The following is an 11,112-nucleotide window of genomic DNA, read 5'->3' on the forward strand; positions in this document are numbered from 1 at the left end:
ACTCCCTGCCCTCCTCGTTGAGCGCGCGCGGGAAGAATGTCTCCCCCCCCTCGTCCACCGACTGCAAGTACCTGCGCACACGACACGAGAGGCGGTGAAGAGAGGCGGCGCTTCTCCACGGCTCCCGGCGCCCGGCCGGAGGCGCCAAAAGACGGTGGCGAGCCGGTTGCGAGCGCCGTACTCCACCGAGCGGAGCATGGACGGCTGCCTATGGGACGGAGGAGGGGAAGGGTCGGAGGTGGTTCAGGCGCCCACCGGAGAAGAGCACGGAAATGCCGGTGGTAGTCGTTTGGGTTGAAAAAGTCGCGGTGCGCGCCGTACTTTTGCCCCTTCTCGTACCGCACCACCTGGCAAGAGGTGCGGCGGTGGCGGAGGGGTGGCGGAGGGGTGGCGGTGGCGGAGGGGCGGCGGTGAGGCGGCGGTGAGGCGGCGGTGAGGCGGCGGTGAGGCGGCGGTGAGGTGGCGGAGGGGCGGCGGTGAGGCGGCGGTGAGGCGGCGGAGGGGTGGCGGTGAGGCGGCGGTGAGGCGGCGGAGGGGTGGCGGAGAGAGGAAGGGTGATGCGTGCGGGGCCAGGCCCGCGCCTGGATGTTTTCGCCATTGTCGTACGGGAGGCGGGTCAGGTTGTGCGCCCGCTCCTACAGCGCGCACACGCCGCGCACGTGCCGTCGAGGGGCGGCGGAGCCTCCCCGCGGAGGACGGCCTCCGCTCCTCGAGCGCTCGGATGCGCGGCGACCCTCCCCTCTGCATGAAGGTCTGGGTGGAGGTGCGCACGTCGGACTGGTCGCCGCGCGTGCCTGCGCGCGCCAGCGGCGGCGTGAGAGCGGCGACTGGTCGGCGCAGCGACGGGGTGTCGGCGCGGTGGCGCCGTCCATGACTGCGAGGGTTAGGGTTAGGGTTAGGGTCAGGGTTAGCGCCGTCCATGACTGCGAGGGTTAGGGTTAGGGTTAGGGTTAGGGTTAGCGCCGTCCATGACTGCGAGGGTTAGGGTTAGGGTTAGGGTCAGGGTTAGCGCCGTCCATGACTGCGAGGGTCAGGGTTAGGGTTAGGGTCAGGGTTAGCGCCGTCCATGACTGCGAGGGTTAGGGTTAGGGTTCGGGTTAGGGTTAGCGCCGTCCATGACTGCGAGCCCCGACGGCACCATCCGGCTCGCGGCGTACGACTTGATAAAGTCGCACTCTCCATCGGAGAGGAAGCCAGACAGGACGAGGACGAGCGGCCTGAGGTCCGCAGGGCGGGGCAGGGCGAGGAGGTGGGGCGGCCGACGCGACGCGAGGAGGTGGGGCGGCCGATACGACGCGAGGAAGTGGGGCGACGCGATGCGGTCTGGGGCGTGTCTAAGCCAGTGGCCATGGAGGATCTAAGGGGTGGCGGCCGCAGCGACGCCGTCGTCATCTCGACCATCTTCGTCTCCGAGTGCTCTCCTACAAGGAAGCTTCTCGGAAACTTCACGGAAGGTCCTATCCTCGCGACCATCCTCGTCTCCGAGTGCTCTCCGTCCTCCGCCACCCTCGGGATCGGCACCCTGAACTTGTGCCCGATCCGCACGCCCGGCCACAGGAACTGGCCGCCTACAGGGCCCTCCTCGGAAGACTCGCCGGAAGCTCTCCCGAGCTCACCCAGCCGCAGCAGCTGGCCGCCGGTGTACAGCCACAGGGCCGCGCCGGGGCCGAGCTGGCCCAAATCGGCGCCGGAGAGGACTGGCCCGCCGTTGGTGGTGAAGAGGCGCCACGGGTTCGGGTGGAAGTCGTACGCCGACGTGGACACCATCTGGTCCACCTATCGCCAAGACACGCCCGCGTGCGGCAGGCCGCCTGCCCCGCTCCACATCGCAGCTGCCAAAGACCTGACGAAACTCGCCCTCGGCGAGCTCCGCCTGCAGCGCCTCGACCAGCAGCTCGAGCAGATCGCCGCCGCCGCCCTGCACACCCGCCCGCAGCACCCTCGTCTCCTCCGGCCCCGCCGCGAGAGGAGGCTTGCCTGACGACACGGCGCAGACGCGTCAACGACGCGGCATATATGCGTCTCTCGCCCGCGGACGTCTCTGACGGCGCGCCGCCCGCGTCGCCGTGCCGGGCCGAGCGCGCGTGGAGAAGGACAGAGACCTCTCCGTCGCCGAACGACTCGATGCACAGCGCGTGGAAGCCGGGCCATGGCACCGGGATGCTCATCAGCTCGGCCTGGGAAGAGAGGCAGTGCGGCAGCGAGCGAGAGAGGTTCCGCCACTCGTGGCCAGAGTAGGCGTCCGCGCCGCGCCGCTGCGCCGACACCTCCGACGCCGCTCGCCTCTCCCGCGGCGACGACGGCGACGCCGGTGAGGAGGAGGAGGCGCGGCGGCGCTGCGACCCGGCGTCGGTGGCGGCCGAAGAGCTGAGCAGCCACTGCAGCGCAGCGACAAGGGCGGCAGCGGCGAGCAGGCTCGCAACCATCGGGACGCGCGACGTCCTGCTCTTCTTGCCGAAGGCGGGCTTTTTCTCGCGGTGTTTGCCCATCACCTCTGCCCTAGCCGCGCCGCCGGCAGAGCAAGAGAAGAGTTGTGAAAAAAGAATTTTCAACAAAAGAAGATTGGATTGTTTTATGTATGTGGGAGACTCGTGCCGCCGCCCCTGCCACCCCTGTGTCAGTGTGCCTGTGGTAGGAGAGACTGCCAGCGACAAGCTGGAGGCAGGTCGCTAGACTGAGATGAGACCGCCAGTGGATGTGGGAGTCCACCGCGCACCGCGCTGCGAGCCTGTCGTGTCCCTTGTCAGGAGCAGGAGAGCCCCACCTGTCCCCCTGATCGTTCTTCCAAAATCCTGCTCGTGCAGGTGGGGACCCTGTCCTCGTCCCATCCCTCGTTTGTGGCGTGTCTGTTTTCTTTCTTTCTTTCTTTGTTTTACTAGCACACCGGCACACCACCACCGGAGCCGGAGCCGCCTAAGCGACACTCGGTTGAGAAAAGCAACGGCCGACTCTGAACCGAGTCCGAGAGAAATTGCAAGATGCCGCTCTCGCGGCAAAAAACTCCTCATCGCAAACCCTGTCAGCAGAGTCTCCTACGGGAATGTACGTAAGAGCTACACGCAAAAAAAAAGTCGGTATTCCCAGCGCGAGGACCGAGGAAGAAACCCACGGAAAAGAAGTCACGCTTCCGAACCCCTTCTCCTCTGCTCCTCCACCGCCATCCCGTCTCCGGCAGGCAGGAGCAGGTAGCGCAGCAGCGTTGCGACCACCTGCACCGAGAGCGAGTTGCCGAGCAGCTCGTACTGCTTGCGCGTGCTCACCTCTGGCGGGAAGCCGAAGTGGGGCGGGAAGCCGTGCAAGTTCGCCACTTCGCGCGGCAGGAAGAAGCGCGGCCTGTTCGCAGCGAGAGGCGTGAGGAGCCCCTCGCAACCAAGGCGACACCTCGGGCTGTGCGGAAGCGCGGCCTCAGCGGCCTCAGCGTCTCGAGACTCTTCTCGCCCTCGCGCGGAGGCGGCGCCCCCGCACCGGCCGCGTCGTAGAGCAGCGAGCCCGGCGCCTTGACGGAGCGCGGGTGGGTCTTGGTGGAGCAGCACGAGCGGGGCGAGCCGCGGCTCACCAGGTCCATCGCCGCGCCGTACCGCTCGAGCACGTGCTCCGCCACCGCCGCACCCGCCATCGCCTCGGCCTCCGCCCCGCCCTCCGCCCCGCCATCGCCGCCGCAGTGCGGGAGGAGGTAGGAGGAGAGCGGCTCGCAGGCCTGCTGCGTGGTTAGGGTTAGGGTTAGGGTTAGGGTGAGGGTGAGGGTGAGGGTGAGGGTGAGGGTGAGGGTGAGGGTGAGGGTGAGGGTGAGGGTGAGGGTTAGGGCTAGGTTAGGTCGCAGGCCTGCTGCGTGGTTAGGGTTAGGGTTAGGGTTCGGGTTAGGCTCGCAGGCCTGCTGCGTGGCCGCGTCCACCTCGCCGCGCGGCGCGGGCAACTTCTCGCCCGCCGCGCAAGCCTCGTCCAGCGCGGCGGCGGCCAGGACAGTGAAGCTGTCCAGGAGAGCGAAGCTCGCGACTGGCGCCGCCGGCGGCCGCTGGAGGGCTGCGGCCGCGCCGCCGCTCTGCCCGCCGCTCTCCGCGGGTGCGGCGGCGGCAGGTGCGGCAGGAGGCGCGGCGGCGGCGGCGGCAGGTTGTGGAGCAGCGGGTGCGGCGGATGGTGCAGCGGCGGGCGGTGCCGCAGGTGCGGCGGCCAGAGGTGCGACGCTTCTCCGCGAGGCGAGGAGGAAGTAGCGTGTCCGCTGGTTGGGGACGCCGATCTGGGCGGGCGAGGCCCACAGCTCTCGCACCGAGTAGCCTCGCCCGAGCAGGACTGCGCGGAGGCGGGTGCGGGTGGATGACGACTCGAAGCCAACCACGTTCTCGAGCAGGAGGGAGGAGGGGAGCAGAGGCGGGTCCGCTGCCTCGAGCAGGTCGACGAGGCGGGCGAGCGCGGCAGCACGGCCGTCTGATTCGGCCAGCTGTAGCCCTTGCCGCGTGTGCGGCTGGCAGGGCGGGGAGAGGAGCCAGCAGTCTGCCGCGAGGCGCTGCAGGTCGGCCTGCTGCAGCGAGACGATGTTCTTGGTGGACACCGGCGTGCGAGGCAGGTTGTGCCGGTAGGTGCGCACCTGCGAACGCCAGAGGCGGCGGCGTGAGACGCTCGCAGAGGACCCGCCTCGCTCGCTCTTGCCGTGCGGGCGCACCGCCGAGTCGTCGACATCAAACGCCTGGACGACGCGGTGAGGCACGCCGCTGCGCTGCAGCGCGTAGTGCAGCCCGCCGATGCCGGCGAAGAACTCGACGACTCGGAGCGGCTCAGATAGCGTGGCCATCAAGGGTGGCGTTTGAGCGTCGGCGTTCTCCGCCTTGAGCTTGTTGGCCCCCGCGTTCTATGCAAGAGCTGCCGGCCAAAAAGAGAAAGGCTGGATCCGAGGAAAAGAGGCCGTTTGCCTCTTGCTTGTTCTTGTTGACCCAATCGGCACGCTCACAGGGGACTTGACGGTACGCATCTTGCGCGCCTACTTGTTGATGTTCTCATAAAATGAACTCGGGGGCACGGGACGCGGCACTTGTTGATGTTGTCGGCGCTGTTGTCGCCTGCCACCGCTGCCATAACAAAACACATCTCCGCCATAAAACTCCGGCTCTCTCACGTTACAAGGGAAATTTGATGCAGGGAGGAGTATAAATAAATCGAGCAGTCAGCGCCAGGGAGAGATGGGCGACGCACACGAACACAGAGGGACAGTGCGCACCCCGCCCCGCTCGCAGGGCGTGCATTCAGGCTGGCGTAGAGACCGCAAAGTTATTTTTTTGGCTGTCTCAGCAGGCGCGAGTCTGGAGTGCCTACAACAACAACTCCCCTCTTCAGAGCACAGATGAGCGAGAGCCGCCCTCGCAAGCGCGGGCGCGAGGGCAAGGACGTGCCCTTTGACATCGAGTCACTCAACAAATTCCTGGGGTCGGAGGAGGAGCTGCTGCGCAACAAAGCAAAGGCGTGCCGCCGTCCGGGCGAGCACGGCACGCGAGAAGGGTCGCCGAGCGTGCCTCGCTGCCCACCGTTCCTCAGGAAATCCTCGACGGCGATCTCATCGCCCACGCGACTGCGGCAGCAGCGCTCGACGCCCGCGTCTCTGCCTTCGCTTCGTACCAGGAGGCGCTCGACGACGGCTTTGTGGCCGACCTGCAGAAGCAGCTAATGGCGGTCTTCCGGATGGGTGGGCCGCGCCGCACCTTCCCCCGCCCGCGCCGACCCTCCTCGATCCGATCCCGCGCCCGCGCCGCCTCGCCTGCAGGCGTCAAGCTGGAGAGCTGGCTAAACACTTACACGCCCCCGCTGGCGAGCGGAGGCAACGTCGGGGTGTCGGGCGAAGTGCAGGACGGCGTGTACGCGCACATCCACGGCCTCTCCGCCGGCTGCAGCGAGGTTGGGGCGGTAAACAAGGGGAGGCTGGGGCGACGCCGTCCGGGACGCGTCCCGACGCGTGCGCCGTAGGCGCTGCACCGGATGCTGGGCTACGAGAAGGAGTACGCGGTCCAGCGCACCAAGTGCACCGACGAGCGCACCTGGCAGCGCTTCCGCGGCACCCTTGAGGCGAACATGCTGCACGACTTGGGCAAGACGACGCTGCAGATGCACGCCGACCTGCTCAACGTCGCAAACTCGATCAGTAATAACCTCAGCCACCTCCGCACCGCCGCCTCCGAGGAGTCCAAACTCGCCGCAATGTACTGATCCTTCCCTCTCCCGCGCCCCGCCGCGCCTCGGGTTCGGCCGCTGAGCGTGGTCGCGGGTGGGGGTGGGGGCGAGGGGCGAGCGGAGCGTGCACCCCGAAACCCGCGGGGGAGCGCAGAGTTGCGCGAACCGCAGTCCGCACGTCTGAAATAAAACCATGACTAGTGAGATGGGTATAAGTAGAAAAAAGTTCGAGTATTAGCAAGCAAAAAAGAAGCACACACGGGACACGAGCTCAGCACGACGTCCGCACCAGCGTGCAGCGAGCAGGCGTGCAGCGAACTCTCTCGGAACTGCAACTGGCAACTGCCACCCTTCGCCTACGGCTCTACCCCAAAGGCAAAGCCTCCTCGTCGGGGAATACATATACATGCACATGAAACATGTACATGTTGTGCAAGCAAACCAAAAGAGGAATAGAGAGAGAGTTGTTTTTGTTTTGAAAATAAGAGCGGGGCTGCTTTGGCAGCGTGCACCTCGATCCTGTACCGTGTTTGTTATGACCCCCCCCAATGAACACACCAGGGTGAGGGAGGGCGAGACGAGACGATCGAGGGGTCCCGTACCATACGGAATCGACCCTATCCAGTGCTCAAGTGCTCAAGAGCGGGGCATTACAGTTATACTAAACCCATGAGGCGTTTTGTGCGTTCTCAAGGGAAAGGCATTCTCGATCACAAAGTAGTCATATCAGAGGGGCATCGGTGGGGACTCGCCCCGTTAAAAAACACGGCCGCAAAGATTCTCAAGTCTTCCGCGCTCAATTTCACTACTTTCGTCGCGCGCCTTGTCGAAGCTGGAGCAGGTGGAACTCGACGCCGTACAACACGGTCCAGTCGTGGGACAACAAGTCCGGCCGCTCCGCAAGGGCGGTCAACGCGATCCGCATGATGGAGGACGGCAACACGCGCTTCGTCACTGGCCGGTGGCACTACAAGTCGCCGACCGGCCTCGATGTGACTCCGTCCGTGATCGTGCTCGGCGGCTCAGAGTACCGCGTGCCGATCGAGGATCTGTTCGATGTCGACCCCGGCCGCATCATCGTGCAGCGCGTGCTCGGCTCGGTGGCGGGCATGCAGGAGCGCACCGCCTTCTCCTCCATCGAGTACTCGATCGCGCGCTGGGCGCCGCCAGTGCTGCTCGTGCTCGTCGAGAGCAGCTCGCCCATCATCGAGGCGGCCATCAAGCAGCTGCGCGGCCAGTACCTGCCCCTCGCGCCGATCCGCGTCGTGCTCAACCACGTGATGGTCTCGGCGCTGCGCGCGGTGCAGCAGGCCGAGAAGAACTCGACCCTCACCTCCGCCGGGCAGGAGCTGCTCATCACGCAGCTCGCGACGGAGCTCAACTGCCTCTACTCGATGGAGCTGCTGCTCAAGTCGAAGGTGGTGCGAGAGCGCGTCCTCTCCGGCGAGCTCGAGCTGCACGCCGCCATCATGGACTCGGGCACCGGCAAGGTCCGATTCTTTGGCGAGCACCCGCGCCAGATGGAGATCATGCGCGCGGCGGAGCTGCGCGCAAGGACGTATTCGACCGGCCTAAGCGCCACGCTCCCTCGCGAGGATTGGGGCTGCCCCTTTGAGCCGCTGGGCGACGACGACCCGGCCCTCGTGCTGCCGAACGTGGACTCGCAGTCCTCCAGCCCGCAGAAGTCGCGACGTGGCAAGTTCGCAACCGTTTGAGGGAAGATGAGTTTCCTTGTAGCGGCCGCATGGCGTTGCTCCCGTGCGCGCGCAGCCATACGTCATGGCTCATGCCCGTCATTTGTCGAGTTGCCATTCTCTGCGCTGCATGCAGCGCTTTCCGTCCGAGTAGAGAGGTGAGAACTCTACTGGCAAGATGCCATGTGTGAGATACCGTACGAGGAAGAGTGCAGTGGTGCCGCGGGCCCGCGCACCTCGCCTCGAGACCCGGCCTCGCGCGCGCCGCGCAGAGCGGAGAGTGGTTGAGAGGTTACTGGTGTCGTGAGATGATGCCATCGTTCATGTTGACTTGTTGATTGTGTGAGAATCCAAGCCCGTGTTGCTGTCCTGTGTGGTCGGCACGCTCACAGGTGGGGCGCGCGGCGGACCTCACGTTGGTGATATGTGTTGAGCTAGCAGCTACAGCTAGCTCCGTGCTGAAAAGCGAGCTCGAGCGGCACGAGGGCGAGCGAGCGGCCGCTGGCGGTGCCGGTGGCGGGCGGCCCGGTCTCTCCTCGTGCCCACACGTTACACGACACGTACATTGGCAGTGTGGGCGCGGTCTTCCGCTCGCGTCTAGCGTAGGAGAGAAATGTATCCTGAAACGAGCCGGGACCGACCGGATCTTTCTCTCCCACTGCCCCCATGCAGCGTTCGGTCCCGGCCGCACCTCAATTCATGCCTCCGACGCCGCGGGCGCCGCGCCAGTGGCAGCAGACTCCGCTCTCCCTCGTGATACTCCACCTCCCCGCTTCTCAGGCGGCTGCCAGCACCTCCTCGCGATGCGCCGCGCGCAGCGAAGCCGCGATCGACTTTGCCGGATCGCAGCCGGGCAGGCCGGCGCATGCCGACAGCAGCAAGCCGAGCACGGCGGCGGGGCCCCAGACCGGTGGGGGCAAGCCGAGCAGCTCTTGCACCTCGTCGAGCTTCGCGCGGAGCGAGTCGTCGAGCACCGTCCACGGCGGCGACCCGGAGTCGCGGGGCCTAGGAGAGGTGCAGGAGGAGTCTGGGCCATGTCCGGCGTGTGGCCGTTTGCACCCAAGGGGGGGAGGGGCGGGCCTGAGCTCGACGTCCTCGACGGACCAGCGCAGCGAGAGGCGACTCACCTGGTGTTGATGCTCGACTCGTGTACTGGCTACCGACCGACCAGCGCAGCGAGAGGCGCGGCTGACCGGCGCGATCTGCTGCAGCTGGAGCTCGAGGTCGGCCGTGCCTCGTTCCGGGTCACGGGCGAGGGAGAAGCGGACGTACAGCGAGGCGGCGCCTGCAGAAACATCCCCGGGGGAGGTGCAAGGGAGGCGCCGTGGGGAGCGGACGCGCAGCGGGGCCGCCGCCTGGCAGCGCCGACGGAGGGAGAGCCTTGAGCGCAAGACCTGCGCAGGCGGAGAGCGTGCCTCTCGGTCGAGTCTGTCGGTCGGTTGGTTGATGGATGACGCCGACTGGAGGGGCCGGGTAGAGCGCGAGACCTGCGCCGGCGAGGGTGGCGCGCACTCGCTCCACGCCGCCGCCGCCGCCCTCCTCGACGACGCCGTCGGCGGGAGATGCACCTGTGGAAGGTGAGGCGTCTCCGGCGGCCGGCGGCGGCGCGGGGTCGGCGGCGGCGACGGCGTGCAGGTAGAGCTTGGAGAGCCAGAGCTCCTGAGGGCGCGGGGAGGGGCGAATGGGGAGCGAGAGTCCAGCGTGTCAGCCGAGGCGTGGCCAGCGCAGGAGGGAGGAGGTGAGCAGGGGTGAGAGGTGTGAGGCGGGATGAGAGGCGCGAGGCGGCGCCTGGCCTTCGTCGTTGCTCTGCTCGTGCCGCATGTACGATGGCCACAGCGCCGCCACTGTGCGCGGGAGGTGGCCCGCATCGCGCCGCCCGGCCATCTCCTCCACCGCACCTACCGCGGACGTGGCACGCATCGAGGGCGGCCTCAGGCCCACCGTCTCTGCCAGAGCTGCTCGCACCGCCGAAGCTTGCGGCTGCAGCGCGGGCGTGCTGCCGGATGAGGCGGCGGTGGGAGAGCGCCTGCAGGCGCGTTACCAGTGCCAGTTGCTCCGCAGCGAGCACGCTCGCGCTGATCGCCGCCGGCTGCGCCGCCACTGCCGACGCCGCCTCTTGCAGCGCGGCGTCGTCGCCGAGTATCTGGGCGAGGTCGCCCAAGTCGCGCTCGGCAGCGGGCGGGGTCGCTGGCGTGCCCGGGGTGGCCGACGGCGCAGGCGGGGGCTTGGAGGGGGTGCCGAAGCCGAAGAAAGACATTAAACACCCGCGCCTACTGTCTGCTGTTGCCGCAGCCGCTTCACAGCTGCTCCTGTGGGAAGAGACCCAGGGTGCCAGGGAGGAGCAGCGTGAGCTAACCCTAGGCCCGCAAGACCCGAGCGGCTCAGCTACAAGTGCTCCAAGTAAGTTATCCCTGGGAGGCGCGGCGAGAGGATCCATTGCGGCCGCATTCGCCTGGGGAGACCTCGGCCGGGCCGTCGACGCCTTCGGAAGCGGTGGAGCCGGGAGAAGCTGGCGGAGACGAAGGGCGGCAGCGGAGAAAGCGAGGGAAACGACCATACCGGTCGTCGCATAACGCTCGGGAGACGAGCAAGAGAGCGAATCAAGGAGGGTCGGGACCCTGGGAAGGCGAGGGGTGAGCCCTCAGGCGGGGGGGGGTCTACTCAAACGTCTACGCAAGTGAGTGTAGAGTGGTGGTGTGGGGCGTGCAGGGTGGTGTTCATTAGCTCCGAGTAGAGGGGGCGTCCTGCAGTCTGAGGGAGGGTGTAGAGGATGTAGAGTGTAGAGCGCTGTAGAGCTGTAGAGCTGTAGAGCGCGCTGTAGAGCTGTAGAGCTCTACATCCGCCGCGTGACGATGTGAGTCCGATGTAGAGCGATGTAGAGGCGCTCTACAACGTGAAATCTCTACAACAAACTCTACATCATAGGCGGCGAACGAGGCACGGTCGCTCTCCGACATGAGGCGCGTTGCACTTGCCAGTGCTGCCCTGGCCTTCTGTCTGCCCGCCCAATGGGTGGCAGTGCCTCTGCTGCTGTGGCATGCCTCACGGCTGCGACTGGCCGGCGCCTCGGCGCGTCAGCTCGGCTCGGCGTAGCGATCGTAGCCAGCGCAACTCGCTTGGACTCAACGCTCAGGCCAGGAGCTCCCGCACGCGCTGGCGCGAGTCATGGCGCATGCAACGCGCAGCAATGCTCGCCTCGCCTCGCGCAAATGCGACCGTCCTCGCAGCCGACAGTCCACCGCCTGCTAAAGAAGCACAGCGACGA

At 66.8% G+C, this 11,112-nt stretch overlaps 4 protein-coding genes across 4 annotated transcripts; 1 reads left to right on the plus strand and 3 right to left on the minus strand.

Annotated features, from left to right (window-relative positions):
* Positions 1–79: 79 nt before the first annotated feature.
* Positions 80–2,426, minus strand: EMIHUDRAFT_116295 (hypothetical protein; the record flags this gene model as incomplete). The annotated part of the gene is made up of 5 exons (XM_005775993.1): positions 80–208; positions 256–347; positions 1,139–1,217; positions 1,445–1,568; positions 1,988–2,426. Coding segments are annotated over 5 exons (863 nt in total), but the record flags the coding sequence as incomplete, so codon positions are not given.
* A 753-nt stretch (positions 2,427–3,179) lies between these two features.
* Positions 3,180–4,786, minus strand: EMIHUDRAFT_44391 (hypothetical protein; the record flags this gene model as incomplete). Its single annotated transcript, XM_005775994.1, has 5 exons — positions 3,180–3,333; positions 3,382–3,433; positions 3,466–3,697; positions 4,181–4,582; positions 4,658–4,786. Coding segments are annotated over 5 exons (969 nt in total), but the record flags the coding sequence as incomplete, so codon positions are not given.
* A 546-nt stretch (positions 4,787–5,332) lies between these two features.
* EMIHUDRAFT_469462 (beta CA) lies at positions 5,333–7,868 on the plus strand (the record flags this gene model as incomplete). Its single annotated transcript, XM_005775995.1, has 5 exons — positions 5,333–5,377; positions 5,524–5,671; positions 5,750–5,880; positions 5,950–6,182; positions 6,995–7,868. The coding sequence occupies 5 exons, from the start codon at positions 5,333–5,335 to the stop codon at positions 7,866–7,868; spliced, it is 1,431 nt and encodes a 476-aa protein (XP_005776052.1).
* A 755-nt stretch (positions 7,869–8,623) lies between these two features.
* Positions 8,624–10,104, minus strand: EMIHUDRAFT_239335 (hypothetical protein; the record flags this gene model as incomplete). Its single annotated transcript, XM_005775996.1, has 4 exons — positions 8,624–8,852; positions 9,012–9,132; positions 9,335–9,415; positions 9,750–10,104. 4 exons carry the CDS (start codon positions 10,102–10,104, stop codon positions 8,624–8,626), a joined length of 786 nt encoding a protein of 261 aa, XP_005776053.1.
* Positions 10,105–11,112: the final 1,008 nt, after the last annotated feature.

This window comes from Emiliania huxleyi, assembly GCF_000372725.1.
Source record: "Emiliania huxleyi CCMP1516 unplaced genomic scaffold EMIHUscaffold_287, whole genome shotgun sequence".
Classification (NCBI taxonomy): domain Eukaryota; phylum Haptophyta; order Isochrysidales; family Noelaerhabdaceae; genus Emiliania; species Emiliania huxleyi.